We start from the raw sequence: 13,889 nt of genomic DNA on the forward strand, positions 1-13,889 counted from the left end.
GAGTGATAAACAATATAAAGAAAGCAAGGTGATATCATGGACGGTAAATGCCAGGAACAGGGTCACCCAGGAGGTAATAAAGGAGCCAGCTGTGCCAAGATGTGACTGAGACACTCCAGGAAACGGGAAGAGCAAATGCAAAGACTCTGAGGTGGGAGCAAGGTCAGTATTTGGGGGAAAAGATGGAAGGCCAGCCGGCATGGCTAGACTTCCAGGAGCTGGAGTGCTGCCTGCGGTCTGGGAGTCCTTTTACTCACAGGAGGTTGGGTGACTAGAGCACTAACTTTGGAGTCAAAGGTCTAAGTTCTAATCTTTTTCCAGCACTGGCTAGCTATGTGAATTTGGACAGGGCCCTGCACCTCCTTGAGCCTCACTTTCCACATCTGTATACCCAAACCTACCTCACTAGACTGTTGTTGAGTCTATAAGGAAAGCATCTGGCTCATGGGAACAACAAAATATTAATTCCCTTCTCATTCGCCCCTTCCACTTCTGCCGGGAACACCTTTTCCGTTAAGGAAAACTCACACTTTTGCCAAAGGCTTTTGTGTCTGGAAAATTCTGCACGTTATGAGGAAATGTCCTCCTTGGAGCTTGCCTGGGAGCCTCAAGCCTTTCCCCCTCTTTCTCTCCCTCCCCCTCTCCCCACCCTTCCCCCTATTCCCCCCCCCCCCCCAACACACACACCCAGCACTGGGATTGGGAACAGGAGCCTAGGACCATCAGTCAAAACAGAAGCCCAGGTTCACATCTCAGTTGGGCCACTTCTCAGCTGTGACACCTCCTCGCCAACGTTCCGGAACGCTTCTGGGTCGCCGCATCTGTGAAATGCAAGGCAGTCGCGGCGCCTGCCTCATCGGCTGGGGGCGAGAATGAGCTGAGCGCACGCACGTAGAAGCTCTGAGCAGAGCGCCTGGCCTGAACTTCAAGGCGCTCGGTGATCAGCCGCCGGCTCTCAGCAGACGTCGGGACCGAGGCCCCCAGACCCTGGAGCTCTATCTGGCGGCTGGCAGCGCCGCGTTCCGGCCGCGCTCGGGTTGAAATGGTCTCCCTCGCCACGGTGGGGAGCCACTCCCTTTGTTACTATTATTCCTAAACGATTTGTAAACCCGCGCTCTACCTGGGGCGGTTCAGGTTTCCTGCGCTCAGCGCCGCCTTGCGGGAAGTCCTGGTCCTCGCTTCCTCCCGGCCCCTCCACGACGGAAACTCCGGGAGCGGGGGCGCAGCGCAGGGTCTGGGAACTCAAACTTGTGAGGAACGGGGCTGCGATGGACCGATCCTCCAGGAGAAGAGGACTGAGGGGCTTGAGGAAAGTGGCCTGCGAAGAGCCTTGTCTACCTCCGCTCTAGCGTCTCCCCCTCAACCGACCTAGGGCTGAAGGAGAGGTGTTGTTTAGACGCTGGAAAGAACTTGCGCGCGCCTCGAGCTGGGAATGCGCTGTCTTAGGCCCCAGAGTGACCTGGTACCTCCGTCCCTGAGGGTCTGGGCCAGGGAGAGCGCTTTCTGTCCCGAGGTCGGGTGCGCCTTTCCTGGGTCAGGCCCCTAAAAGAAAAAAAGCGGAGTCAGCCTTGGCTGCGGCAGGCGTGGGACGTGTGCCTCAGCACTTTCCATTGTAATCCCCGAGGGCTGGGGCCAGATCGGCGGCTGCGGGAAAGGCCTCTGGCTCCCCAGGGGACACCAGAGCTGACCGCAGCCAGCCCGCTGACTCAGCTCCCCCCACCCCAGCGGAAGAGGGTGCGGGGAGAGGGGCGAGGCCTGGTATAAAGGCCCGCACGCCTGGCCCGCGCGCAGCCTCTCCATTTTCCTTCTGTACCGCGCTCACCCACCTGGTGAATACGCAGTGCTTGGGAGGGTGAGATGAAGGGGAGCCTCTAGCAGCCCAAGTCCAAGCCTGCCCGGGTCCAGCGTTCTTTACCCCCGACCCGCGTTGGGCGGGCCTGGGCCGGCGAGGGGGCTCGCTAGATGCTGAGCACTTCGTCCGGTCTTTCTCGCCCCGCAGCGGCATGAGCAGCGCCCCCGCGCCGGGCCCCGCGCCCGCCTGCCTCACGCTCTGGGACGAGGAGGACTTCCAGGGCCGCCGCTGCCAGCTGCTGAGTGACTGCGCGAACATCGGCGAGCGCGGAGGCCTGCGCAGGGTGCGCTCGGTCAAGGTCGAAAGCGGCGCGTGAGTGATCGCCCCAGCGAAGCTGGGCTGGTTGGGGGGTGCCGGGCTCCCCTGGCCCAAGCTCCTAGCCTGGGACCTCAGCTCCCAGCTCTCCGTTCCCCAGACTGTAAGCCCTGTGAGAGAGCCACCAAGACGGAAAAGCCCTTGGTCTCCCCCGAAGTCCCCAGACGCCGCAAGACAAATCATGGGAAAGAATGTATCCTCATGTGAGCTAAAGAGATAAAGATGAGGGGCGATCGTTTGCGAGTCTCCTGTGGAGCCAGCCTGAACTCCGAAGGGGTTCCCAGTGTAGTTTTGTCCTCCCCAAGTTTTTCTCTGTGCAAAATTAGATAGCTCTGCGCCTCGTTTAACAAAAGAAGCCAAGTCCCTTCCGCTCTCCCACCCTGGTCTCCTAGAGCCCAGGGCCCTCGGGAGAGCTGAGGCCGCCGAGCCATTGCAAGTTGCTACTGCAGGCTAGAAGGCTGCTGCATGTGCCTTTGCAGGCACCTAAATCCTTGAGGTAGGAGCGCTTAGTGGGATGATCTTCATTACCTGAGAAATTCTATCCAACCTGGGGGCCCTGAGCTGGAAGCCTCGGCCCCTCAAACTCCGGATAGCAGCCAGTTTAGGGTCTTTAGCCTCTGGAGGAGCTTGATTGCCATGCAGTGGGTACATCAAGGGAGGGGCCTGGGGTTGGAGAAAAAGACCAATTTCTCCGTTTTTCCAATCACAGCAAGCAAGGGGGAGAGGGAGGAAGGAATGAGGCTGAAGCAGATGCCTCCCCAGGGCCCCTTGTCTTTCCCCAGTTGGGTGGCCTTTGAGTACCCAGACTTCCAGGGACAGCAGTTCATTCTGGAGAAGGGCGACTATCCTCGCTGGAGCGCCTGGAGTGGCAGCGGCGGCCACCACAGCGACCAGCTGCTGTCCTTCCGGCCAGTGCTCTGCGCGGTGAGCACAGCCCTCCTCCTCCCCCTCTGCCTCCCAGCTCTTAGCTCCAGACCCTGGCCCCGCCACGGCGCCCCAGGAAGGCCGTTCACCCACTGTGTAGACACAATTCCTAGATGGGTGGTAATGGCATTACTTCCCAGAACCAGAAGGGTCTCGGAAAGTGTGGAATGTGGGCGTGAGCCAGGCGCGGGGAATCAGCACCACGGACAGCGCCGAGACCACGCCAGGCCTGAGCACCATCTGTTCCTCATGTCCAGTTGTCCACACGCATGAGCGAGCGCCACTGTCATCACGCAGCCCTGTGAGGTCGGGGTGGCTGCTGGTAGCCCCATACACAGGTGTGGAAATGGGGCTCAGAGGGGCAAAGTGACTTGTCCCAGGTCACAAGGGTTAACATGAAGATGAGAAGAGGGTCAGTCATTGTGTGTGTGTGTGGTGGGGAAAGGACTGGTAATGAATCAAATACACTGGAGGGGAGGACCTCACTTCCCATTTGTGCTGGCTTGGATACCGTACTGGTGAGGCCTGGGCCTAGGGAGCAGAGTCCAGAGAGTAGGTGCTGACTGGGCCCAGCTTCTCCATTCCCTCCAGGAGCCCTGCAGGGGGAAGGCCCTAGAACTATGGAAGCCTGGACCCAACCAATAATGATGACCTGACCCATCTGTTCTGACTCTGCCATCCAGCATCCCTTGGCTAGGCCCTACCCTGTGAGAGGCTGTGCCCAGGGTGCGGGGCAGGGGATTGGGTCGTCAATGAGGCCCTTAGAGAAACTGCCTTGGTGAATGGACCAGATTTCTCTCAGGACCTCGAATCTTCCTCCTGCAAAACAGGTCCATGTTACCAGATACCCTCTAGCCCTGACCTTGGAAGGATCTCTGGGAATCCCCGACTCTCACCCCTCCAACCAAAAGCCATAGAAGGGACCAGGCTGGGGACCTCTGAGCATTTCAACTCCCCAGACTGATGGAGCTGAAGGAGTGAACCCTGAGAGTGCTTTTGGAGCTTAAATGTCTGCACAGCTGGTGTGGGGCAGTGAGATTTGGGGAGTGGGGCTGAGAATGTATCAACATCTCTTTGGAGGGCCTGATCTGTCCATCCCCACCTGCCTATGCCTCAGAACCACGGTGACAGCCGCGTGACACTGTTTGAGGCGGACAACTTCCAGGGTTCCAAGTTTGAACTCACTGATGACTACCCATCCCTGCCCTCCATGGGCTGGGCCAGCAAGGATGTGGGTTCCATCAAAGTCAGCTCTGGAGCGTGAGTCCTGGGGCTGGAAGAAGGGAAATGAGAAGAGCAAGAAGGAAATGGGAACCAGGGAGGACAGAGGGGAAAGGTCATGGGGGTGCTAAGAGACATGTTAAAGAGAGATTTGGAAGACCTGGAGCAGTGGGCAGGGCAGGGAGAGATCCACATGGGCAAAACTGAAGCAGTGGTTTGGGGCAGAGGGGGGAGCTGAGAAAAGAGAACTACTAATGGAGAACAAAGGTGGGAGTGGCGCAGAGCCTACTTACCACCCTGTGCCTTCACTGGCTTAGGTGGGTGGCCTACCAGTACCCAGGCTACCGGGGCTACCAGTATGTATTGGAGCGGGACCGGCGCAGTGGGGAATTCCGTACCTACAGCGAATTCGGCACTCAGGCCCACACCGGGCAGTTGCAGTCCATTCGGAGAGTCCAGCACTAAGTTCCACGGCCCCAGCACCTCCCCAGAGGACCCTCAATAAAGGCTCCTGAATCTGCCTGCCCCTCTTGCCTGCTTGGTGTCTTGCTTTGTGATCTCTATCCTCATACTTCTGAGGGTCCCTCCCTGCCAATCTGATCCTCCCCTCAGGCTCCAGGACCTTTGACTATGGAGCATAAACTGGCTTAGGATGTACGTAGTTAGACTCTGATGGAGCTCAGAGGAAACTGCTGGTAAGAATCTCAGAGATCGGGCTGGCTTGTGGATGGTGTAGCAGTTAGGTTCGTGCACTCCACTTTGGCGGTGTGGGGTTCACTGGTTGGGATCCTGGGAACGGACCTACACCTCGCTCATCAAGCCATGCTGTGGCAGCCATCCCACATATAAAATAGAGGAAGTTGGGCACGGATCTTAGCTCAGGGCCAGTCTTCCTCAGCAAGAGGAGGAGGATTGGCAGCAGATGTTAGCTCAGGGCTGATCTTCCTAAAAAAAAAAAAAAAAAAAAAAATTACGAAAAAAAAAAGACAGAAAAATGTCTCCAGGATCCTGTTAAATAGAACCAGTTTCAGCCCTCTCCTTGGTAAAAGCCCATTAGCTTGGGGCAGGGGTACTGCCAGCCCAGATGGCAGCTGTGCCATCCTTTAGTTGGGGTGCACACAGCCACACAGCAGGCTTATAGTTGAACTGCAAACTCGCACCCCCCCAGGGCCAGGCACAGCTGGGCAGAGCCTTCTTAACTCTATGCAGGAGCTCTCCTGGGTTCCTCTCTCACCTCCAGGGCATTTCCAGCCTTTATCTTGCCCCTGGTTCTCTATCCAGCCCTGGGAAGTCTGTGCCCCTTTCCCAGCTTTATAGAATCTCTGCCTTGAAGAGGAGCAATGGTGTGAGAGGAGGAATTAGTGCAAGGTCCCTCTGCCTCCCAGGGCCCTCTGAGGGGGAAGACCAGTACCTTTCCTGTCTCTGAGCCAAGCCTCCAGACCTTTTGGCTGAACTATAACAATCCTTTACACAGTCTCGAGCTCCAGCTTTTGCAAAGCATTTTCATACCCCTCCTCTCAGCTGTTCAAAACAACCTCCTCTTCAGTCTTCCTCTCCTTCCCTAGTCTTCAGAGGATTAGTGAGCTGGAGAGTTACCACTCAGCCACTGACCACAGTGAGCCTGGGTTCTGGGGGAGGTGGCAGAAGCCCACAGCCATGGCAGGGCTGAGTGGTAACAGCCAACAGAGCCCCTGGCACCAGTGTAGTTTCTTCCCATTTCTTTCTTTGGCCCGGTTAATGATACCCTCATTCCTACATGGGCATGGCTTCCAAGGCCCTGGGGGTCCCTTCATCCTGTCCCTCAGGGATGTTTATGTTTTCAAGCCCCCAGTGGACCTATCAATGGGGAGAGATGGCCCAGATCACCGCCCCAGCACAGGGGAGGCAGGACCATGTTGGAGAACAGTTGGACTTGGACCTGGACAGTCCCCAGGGGCCCAGTTGTGCAAAGTCAGGCAGCTGCTCCCTTGGGAAGAGCCCTGGATCAGAAGTCAGAGAACCTGGGACCCAATCACACAGCACCCTGAGCCTCAATTCCCTCGCTTGTAAACTGGGGCTACTGATCCCTGCCTTGTCTATCTCACAGGATTGTTGTGAGGATTCAACGAGAAACCCCTGAAAATGCTCATGGTGTCATGGAAAAGCACTGGGGCTGTCAACCTAGGGCCCTCCTTCCCCAGCTTCTTCCCGTGGATCCCGAGGTTGGGTTGGGGGACCAAGGGACAGAGCTCTAGGTGGGAAGTGAATTCTATTCTATACCTGGATGGGTTTGAGAGCCCATGGCCCCTGTTGCATTTGATCTCCCTAACATCTTCATACTTCAGCCCTTTCGTCAATGAAGAAACTGGGGCTCCTCTGAGAAGGAGGAGCCTTGATGAGGTCATACACTTAATTTGTGACAAAGCCAGGACTTGAACATGGGGCTCCTGACCCCAAATCCAGGCTGTTAAGTGGAGGCTGACCCAAGCTGTGGCTAAAAGCCTCAGGCCTCAGCAGAGCCCCAAACCATTGTGGGCTCCAGAGGCGCCTGGGGTTCCTGCCTGCTCACAGACTCCTAACTGTCCCTTTGGGGGATAATAGTAGCAATAGCTAAAGGCACAGAGCCTTGTCTGAGCACTCAGAACGCCTTATGTAAGGCTTATAATTCTGTATGGTAGGTACCATAATCCCAATTTTATAGATGAAGAGATAATGTACAGAAGTTATGTAACTTCTCCCAAGCTCACACAACTAGGAAATGGGGGTGCCGGAGTTGAACCCAGAACCCAGAAAAACTAACCTCAGAGTCCAGCAGCCCATCTCCCCACTGCCTGCTCTGGCGGGTGGGCAATGGGCAAAGAGAAACGTGGTGTCTGCTGTGTTTGGCTGAGCTGCCCTCCCTCCAGAAGGATCCGTGGCTGCCTAGAAGAGTCAGCAAGTTGACTTCGGGAGCTGGCAGTGTGACCCTGAACAGGGACTCCCCCATCTCAAGGTCTCAGTGTCCCCACCTGTACAACAGAGGGGTTGAGGGAGCTCATATATACTGCAGCTTTTGCCAGCATGAACCTTCTAGGTTTTTCCAGACTAGGAAGTTGGATTCTACTCCCCACCCTGGCAACTAAGGAGTGGAGACACAGATGCCAGGCTGGGCCTGGTATTTTCACCTTCCCATCCTCTTCCTATTCCTGGCAGGCTGATGGTCTGCAGAACCCTATAGGACTTGCATCCACCCAGGTAGGGGGAGGATGGAGGCAAAGCTGCCTGGGACTCTCCCGTTGGCTGCACTCAGCCAAAAGCCAAAGGGCATGGAGGAGGTCGTCTCATTTCTGGCACAGCCAAGATCCAGGTAGGGTTGAGGGGACACTCCTCACCCCCACCACAAACTCTTCCTGGAACCCACCCACCCCTTCAGCACCTGAGTCCTCAGGGAGGTGGGGGCACAGAGCTGTTGATCCTTCACCTGTTCAGAGCCGGGATGTTGGATGGATTCCGCACTCTGAGCGCCTCTCCCTTCTTCTGCATCAGCCTTCCACTGAGAGCATTAAGTGGGTGCACCTCGCTGCCTCCCCATGCTCACAGCTCTTACATTGTGCTCCTCTTTTTCTGTCTGGGAAAGCGATAAGAAGGCACAAAGGAGAGGGATTGGAACCTTGGCCCCACCCTCAGGGACCTCCCCTCATGGGAAACCCTGAGTTTGGTCCCCAGGGAGCATCCTAACCTCTTATCTTTGCTCCCACCAGATTCCATGTCATCTTGAAGCCTGCATCCCTGTCCCTTTAGGATCTTCTGGGGTCCTGGGATCCCCTATTTCCCCCTAGACCCAGCCTCCCACACTCCTCCTTGGCTTCACCAGCAAGGACAAACTCTCCAGTAGTTACAGCAAGTAAGGAATGAACCTGGGCCCTGCAGAAGGCCCACAGTTGGACTTTCCAAACATCTTCAGTCAGGCTCCCCCAGGACCAGGGTCGTACAGGAAACCTGCCCACTCCAATGCATGTGCCTGGAGTCCCAGGCCTCCTCACCTCCTGGGCTGAAGCAGTGGGACAGAAAGGCCTTGAAATGACCAATTCTGACAGTAGCCACCTGGTGCTGCATGGTTGCAGGTGGGATGCAGGCTCAGAGCCTCATCTTCAGCTAGCATCCCTCCTTAGCCGGCCTCTCCAGAACCAGGAAGCCCTACAGGTACCCAGAGACTCCAGGCCACCTGGGAACCACTGTGTTATTGCTAATAACACAGCCAGCATCTTTGCCCCTTTTTCAGAGTGGATTTCAGCCTCCACTCTCCCTGGGTTGGGGGCTTTGGACAGTACACATTTGTATTTTAACCCTTCTACTCCTGCTGGAGCAAGGTGCCAATTGCAGCCTGGTTAAAGGCCACTCAGGGTGGGAAGTTGTGATGGTGGATAGTAGGCTGGGATGACAGGGGATGGGGAAAGAAGGAGAGCAATAGATGCGGGGCCGGGGTGGGGCGGGGGGAGTGGAAAGGAATATGCCACAAATTAGTGGGGAACAAAGGAATGAGAAAAGGAAGGGAAGGAGCCAAGTAGAACAGAGGAGAGAGGAGACAGGAGAGGACGTCGGAATAGCTGAGACTGGATGGAAGAAGCAGAGATCTAGAAAGGAAAAGAGGGGCAACCCACTAGAAGTTGTGGGGAGACAGGGAAGGGGATCGTGTCTCCAGGGAAAAGCGGAGAGTGGGAGAGGAGGAGGGAGAAAGCGAGGCCGGGCGGAGATAAAGGGAGCAACGGCTGCCCGGTCGGAGCGCAGAGACGGGCGAGAGGGAGGGAAGCGGAAATTTAAAAGTGAAGATGCAGATAACGCAGCCTGGAGACGGGAGCCCGGGTGGAGGTGGGGGGAGAAGGGGGAGGAGAGCAGAGCGGTGAGGGGAGCGAGAAGGGGCGGGAAGGAGGGGGCTGTAGCCCCGGGGGTCTGAGGTGGGGCCGGGTACCCCGCCCGGTCGCTGTTTGCTGAGAGTCAGGAAGGCGGAAAAGAAACGCACTCCCGACCGGTATCAGAGAGCGAGGCCCAGGCCCATCCCCCGCGCGTCTCCCGGGCTGCGGGGCGCGGGGGGCTGCTGGGTGCGCTTGGCTGCTGCGCTGCTCGTCGGAGACTTTATTGCGATGGGGCGATAAGAGGGACGGGGGCGGGGTCCGGGGGGCCGAGGCGGCAGCGCTTTAATTAAAACGGAAATTGCGGCCCCTGCCCGCGCTGGGGGCCGGAGGGTTCCAAGCAGCACGGTCGCTGGGAGCATCGCTTCAGGACCCCCTCCATCCCCCGCCACACCCGGGCTGCCCCCTCCCGCCAGGCCCTACCGGACCGGCGCCGTCTTCTTCTCCCTGTCACCCGCAGTCGCCTGGGGCGGGGATCGGTGCCCCGGAGCGCAAAGCCTGACGCGTCCCCCCCTCTCATCACCCCCCCCCCCACCTCCCACCGCCCAGTCCCTGGCTGCGATGAGACAGAGCGGCGCCTCCCAGCCCCTGCTGATCAACATGTACCTGCCAGGTACCAGGGACCAGCTGGGGGCTGGAGGCAGCAGGACCCGGGGCGGGAAGTCTGGGTTCAGGCGTGGGAAGGGGATGCTGGGGTCTAAGGAAAGGAGGTGCGGTCCAGAGACTCGAATTGCTGGGAAGACTGAGCAGTTTAGGGCATTAAGGGACCTTAAAGGCAGAGGGAGAGCTTTGGGGTTTTAGTGTGGGGTCTAGAGGACTCGAAGTGAGCAGATTGGGAGGCCGAGAGCGCCCGCTGAGGGGCCAAAAGAGCGTGGTAGGGGAGCGGGGGTGTTCTGAGTGGCGGAGCATTCAGTGCGCCTGCAATGTTGGGAGGCTGTGGTCCGCCGGGCGTCGCCCCTGCGCCCTCGTGGCTCCTCACCTCCGTGTTCCGAGTGTTCCCACCGGCCCAGCCCTCCAGGCACCCTCCTATCCTCTCCTCTCCGATGGGCTCCGCGCGCTCCGGCTCGGCTGGCGCAATACTGGCTCGGCTTTATAAGGCTCCCGCCGGCCCGTTCAGAAAGCGGATTTCCTTTTTCCTGGACGCGTTTCCTGACTTAGGCGTTATGGAGGGGCTCCGCGCGGCGCGCGCCCGGCCCAGGCTCCAAGAGGAGGAGCTGGGCGGCTCGGGCTCCCAGCCTCACGCTCGGGGACCAAGGCACCCGCGTCGAGCCTTGGCTGGGGGCCCTTTCCGTCAAGGCCACAATCTCCGCCCGGGTCCGCCTCACTGTTTTCCCCTGCCGTCACAGATCCCGTCGGAGATGGTCTCTTCAAGGAAGGGAAGAGCCCCGGGTGGGGGCCGCTGAGCCCCGCGGTACAAAAAGGTGAGCTGGCCCGAGGACTAGGGGTGGGGGCGAGGACAGTGGACAGGGGGCCAGGGCACCCACCCCAAAATGACGGGCACCACCACCGCCCGGACAGAAGGTGGAAGCGATGTGCACCCCCGGCTCTGGGAAGCGGCGGGTAGGGCATGATTCTTGGGAGACTGGCCGGGAGGGACATTCACCTGGCCTTTGGCTCCTGCATCTTCTGAATCCCAGGGCTGGACTTGCAGGCCTGGGCGGATGGAGAGGATCATTGCTGCAGCCCTTTTCGGGTGCAAATGGTTTTCCCCGCTGTGGGGCCGGGGCTGAGATGCCTGGCTTCCTTTCTCTGCTGGCAGCAGGAGTGCAAGGCTGTGGCACCGTCAAGAAAGGGGACCTGGATAATTACTCCCTGGCCACTCCAAGCACTGTCACCACTAGCTCTGGGGCCAGCACCTTCCTGCCCCACTGGCCCACACCCACCGGGCTCTGTGGGCCAAGTCTGCTGGCCAAGCCACTGCAGTGGCTTCCCAGGTTCACCGCCGGTGCTCTCAGTGTTGCTAAATTACCCTCGGCTTTGCCTTGCTGGTGACGGAGCCTGGCTGGCCTTTCAAGCAAAGCCTCCCCAGAGCCCCATACCCGGCCGGCACCCTAGATCTCACCAAGTTATGGCAGCAGTAAAAACAAGGTCATCAACTGCTTTATCCAAAAGGGACCACGAGGCCCCACAGGAATGGGTCTCCAAGCCTCTGATGTCGCTCTCAGTCGGTGCCAGCTGCACATTTTTACCCAAACCTTCCCTTGCTTCTGACCCTAAAACTCAATGCTCCCAACCTGCCGCCGGGCAGCTCCTCGCTGGGCTGGTGTGGAAGGATTGGGGTTGCCATTATGGTGGAGGGCAGCTTCTGGGTTCTGAGTGAAAAAGGAAAAGAGGTTCACCAGGGCGGATTTGAAGCAATGATCAGACAGCTTCGAGGAAAAACCATTTTATTCTAAAAGAGAGTAGGGAGTGGGTGGGTAATTGTATCAAGATTTTTCTCCACTTGTCTGATTGAGGCTCTAAGACAGGGAAGCGGGAGTTCTGGGGTGTCCCACTCTCTCACCAGCGGCATATCCAGGAAAACCTCCTTGCCGCCTCCAGCAACCCTGAAATCCAGATGGGGCAGAAGAACCTGGAGATCAGCCCAAGATGGGAGGAGGCAGGGAGCCAAGCATGGCCGTTTCCCCATCTCATCTCCTCTGCTCAGAGCTGTGCATCGCCCCCAGGGAAGCATGACACTTTCCTGCGCTGGAAATCCCGCCTGTTCCGAAAAAATAGAACGAACCCAAGTAGCGCCAGCGCAGTGCCCTGCGCACCAGACAGTGGCAGAGGTGGGGAGCCTTCAGAAGCTGCCCTTCCTCTTCCACATGGGGGGCACTGTCCCCATCCCTGTCTGACGTGGTGCAGCAAAGAAGCCAGCCACTACATCTTCTCCACCTCAGGCGGGCCTGTCCCGCTGTATGCCTTTGGGGGTCCTGCTGCATGCCTGCCTCTTTCCTCTGGACCTCTGGATGTGGTCCAGCTGGCATGTGGCGGTCCAACCGCCTGCCCAGGCTACCCTGTGGGGTTGTGCAGGCTCTGTGCTGAATAAGGGCGCTCAGCCGCGGTGGCAATAGGGGCTGATATCCAGCTCTTGCTCATCCCTGAGAGCCGTGCGCTTTGGTGCTCCGCTGCCGCCGGGCAGAGGAGGCAATGCTTCGCCCTCTGCCCACAAGTCTCACAAAGCCAAGCAACTGTGGGGTTGTGTCCTCCTAAATGGGAGCCGTGTTTCCATTGTACAAAAGCGCAGTAACGGCTAGAGACAGCTTTGCCTTGGCCAGCCGCTCCAGCTGCGCCCAGCTACACTCCTGGATGCGTCCTTTCCCTCCCCCGCCTGTGGTTCCCGCCGCCGGGCTGGGTGGGTCTCCCACCTCACCTCTTTCCCCACCTCCAGCCTCCCCTCATCCCGCCTGTGGCTGACCGCCCCCCTCCCCACAGGCAGCGGGCAGATCCAGCTGTGGCAGTTTCTGCTGGAGCTGCTGGCGGACCGCGCGAACGCCGGCTGCATCGCGTGGGAGGGCGGCCACGGCGAGTTCAAGCTCACGGACCCAGACGAGGTGGCGCGGCGCTGGGGCGAGCGCAAGAGCAAGCCCAACATGAACTACGACAAGCTGAGCCGCGCGCTGCGCTACTACTACGATAAGAACATCATGAGCAAGGTGCACGGCAAGCGCTACGCCTACCGCTTCGACTTCCAGGGCCTGGCGCAGGCCTGCCAGCCGCCCCCCGCGCACGCCCACGCCGCCGCCGCTGCCGCCGCCGCCGCCGCTGCCGCCCAGGACGGTGCGCTCTACAAGCTGCCGGCCGGCCTCGCCCCGCTGCCCTTCCCCGGCCTCTCCAAACTCAACCTCATGGCCGCCTCGGCCGGCGTCGCGCCCGCCGGCTTCTCCTACTGGCCGGGCCCGGGCCCGGCCGCCACCGCCGCCGCCACCGCTGCGCTCTACCCCAGCCCCGGCTTGCAGCCCCCGCCCGGGCCCTTCGGCGCGGTGGCCGCCGCCTCGCACTTGGGGGGCCATTACCACTAGGCGGGGCGGCCGGGTGCCGGGCGGCCTCCCCCAGACGCCAGGGCCTCGCCCAAACCCATCCCCGTCCCGGGGAGGGCGCCCGGAGCCTCCCTCACTGTTCCTCTGACCTCAGATTTACTCCACCCGCCGCGCCCAGCCCCAAGGGAGGGACCAGAAGCCTCTTCCATCTTCCTTAACACTGGATTTCCTCCGCGTCACCCCCTAAGCCCCGGAGGCGAGGGGGTGAGTGACTGTGGCCTCCCCCCACCCTATTCTTTAACCTCCATCTGCTTCTCGGCCCCAGCTCCCTGAAGGGGGGTCCCGGACCTGCCCTGTCTTTTTCTCCCCTCCGCCTGTACTTTGGCCTGGCTCCTGGAAGCCCCCTCCATTTTGACGCCACTTTTTTGAATTCCAAACCTTTTCTCATTTTTTCTCTCTCCCACGGAGCTGCCCCATCCCGGTATGGTGGAGGCCTGCCCAGTCCCCTTTCTTCTCCCCGGCACCTCAGCTGGCTTGGTTAAGGGCCACTGGCCCCCATGACACATGTAGGTAGCTTCCAGCCCCCTTCCTCCCGCCCCCACCTTCTCTCCCCCACCCTCTCGCAGGACGGCCCGGCCAGATGTGTCCCTATTCCTTTCCAGACCCATTAAAGCTCACGAGCACCCCGCTGCCTCCTCTCTCTGTTCTTTGCTGCACCAGAACCTTTTTGAAAAGGGGGAAAGAAGT

The 13,889-nt window shown here is 59.2% G+C and overlaps 2 protein-coding genes across 3 annotated transcripts; both read left to right on the forward strand.

Annotated features, from left to right (window-relative positions):
* Positions 1–1,856: 1,856 nt before the first annotated feature.
* Positions 1,857–4,899, forward strand: CRYBA2 (crystallin beta A2). 2 transcript variants are annotated; one of them, XM_070489707.1, is made up of 4 exons: positions 1,857–2,164; positions 2,950–3,091; positions 4,209–4,351; positions 4,630–4,899. In XM_070489707.1, exons 1-4 carry the CDS (start codon positions 2,004–2,006, stop codon positions 4,775–4,777), a joined length of 594 nt encoding a protein of 197 aa, XP_070345808.1. In that variant the 5' UTR covers positions 1,857–2,003; the 3' UTR covers positions 4,778–4,899. The 2 variants fall into 2 exon arrangements, 1 of the variants encoding a protein (XP_070345808.1); XR_011495557.1 differs by having other exon boundaries at positions 1,876–2,164; positions 2,950–3,429; positions 4,630–4,838.
* Positions 4,900–9,228: 4,329 nt separating this feature from the next.
* FEV (FEV transcription factor, ETS family member) lies at positions 9,229–13,826 on the forward strand. Its single transcript, XM_044751237.2, has 4 exons — positions 9,229–9,299; positions 9,730–9,793; positions 10,527–10,601; positions 12,598–13,826. The coding sequence occupies exons 2-4, from the start codon at positions 9,742–9,744 to the stop codon at positions 13,182–13,184; spliced, it is 714 nt and encodes a 237-aa protein (XP_044607172.2). The 5' UTR covers positions 9,229–9,299; positions 9,730–9,741; the 3' UTR covers positions 13,185–13,826.
* Positions 13,827–13,889: the final 63 nt, after the last annotated feature.

Source organism: Equus asinus, chromosome 19, assembly GCF_041296235.1.
Source record: "Equus asinus isolate D_3611 breed Donkey chromosome 19, EquAss-T2T_v2, whole genome shotgun sequence".
In the NCBI taxonomy this organism is placed as follows: Eukaryota; Metazoa; Chordata; class Mammalia; order Perissodactyla; family Equidae; genus Equus; species Equus asinus.

Coding starts and splice junctions, on each gene's coding strand:
- CRYBA2 (XM_070489707.1), top strand. CDS start 2,004: ATGAGCAGCGCCCCCGCGCCGGGCCCCGCGCCCGCCTGCCTCACGCTC. Junction 3,092..4,208: donor TCCGGCCAGTGCTCTGCGCG/GTGAGCACAGCC, acceptor CCTATGCCTCAG/AACCACGGTGACAGCCGCGT. Junction 4,352..4,629: donor ATCAAAGTCAGCTCTGGAGC/GTGAGTCCTGGG, acceptor TCACTGGCTTAG/GTGGGTGGCCTACCAGTACC.
- FEV (XM_044751237.2), top strand. CDS start 9,742: ATGAGACAGAGCGGCGCCTCCCAGCCCCTGCTGATCAACATGTACCTG. Junction 9,794..10,526: donor GATCAACATGTACCTGCCAG/GTACCAGGGACC, acceptor CTGCCGTCACAG/ATCCCGTCGGAGATGGTCTC. Junction 10,602..12,597: donor GAGCCCCGCGGTACAAAAAG/GTGAGCTGGCCC, acceptor CCCTCCCCACAG/GCAGCGGGCAGATCCAGCTG.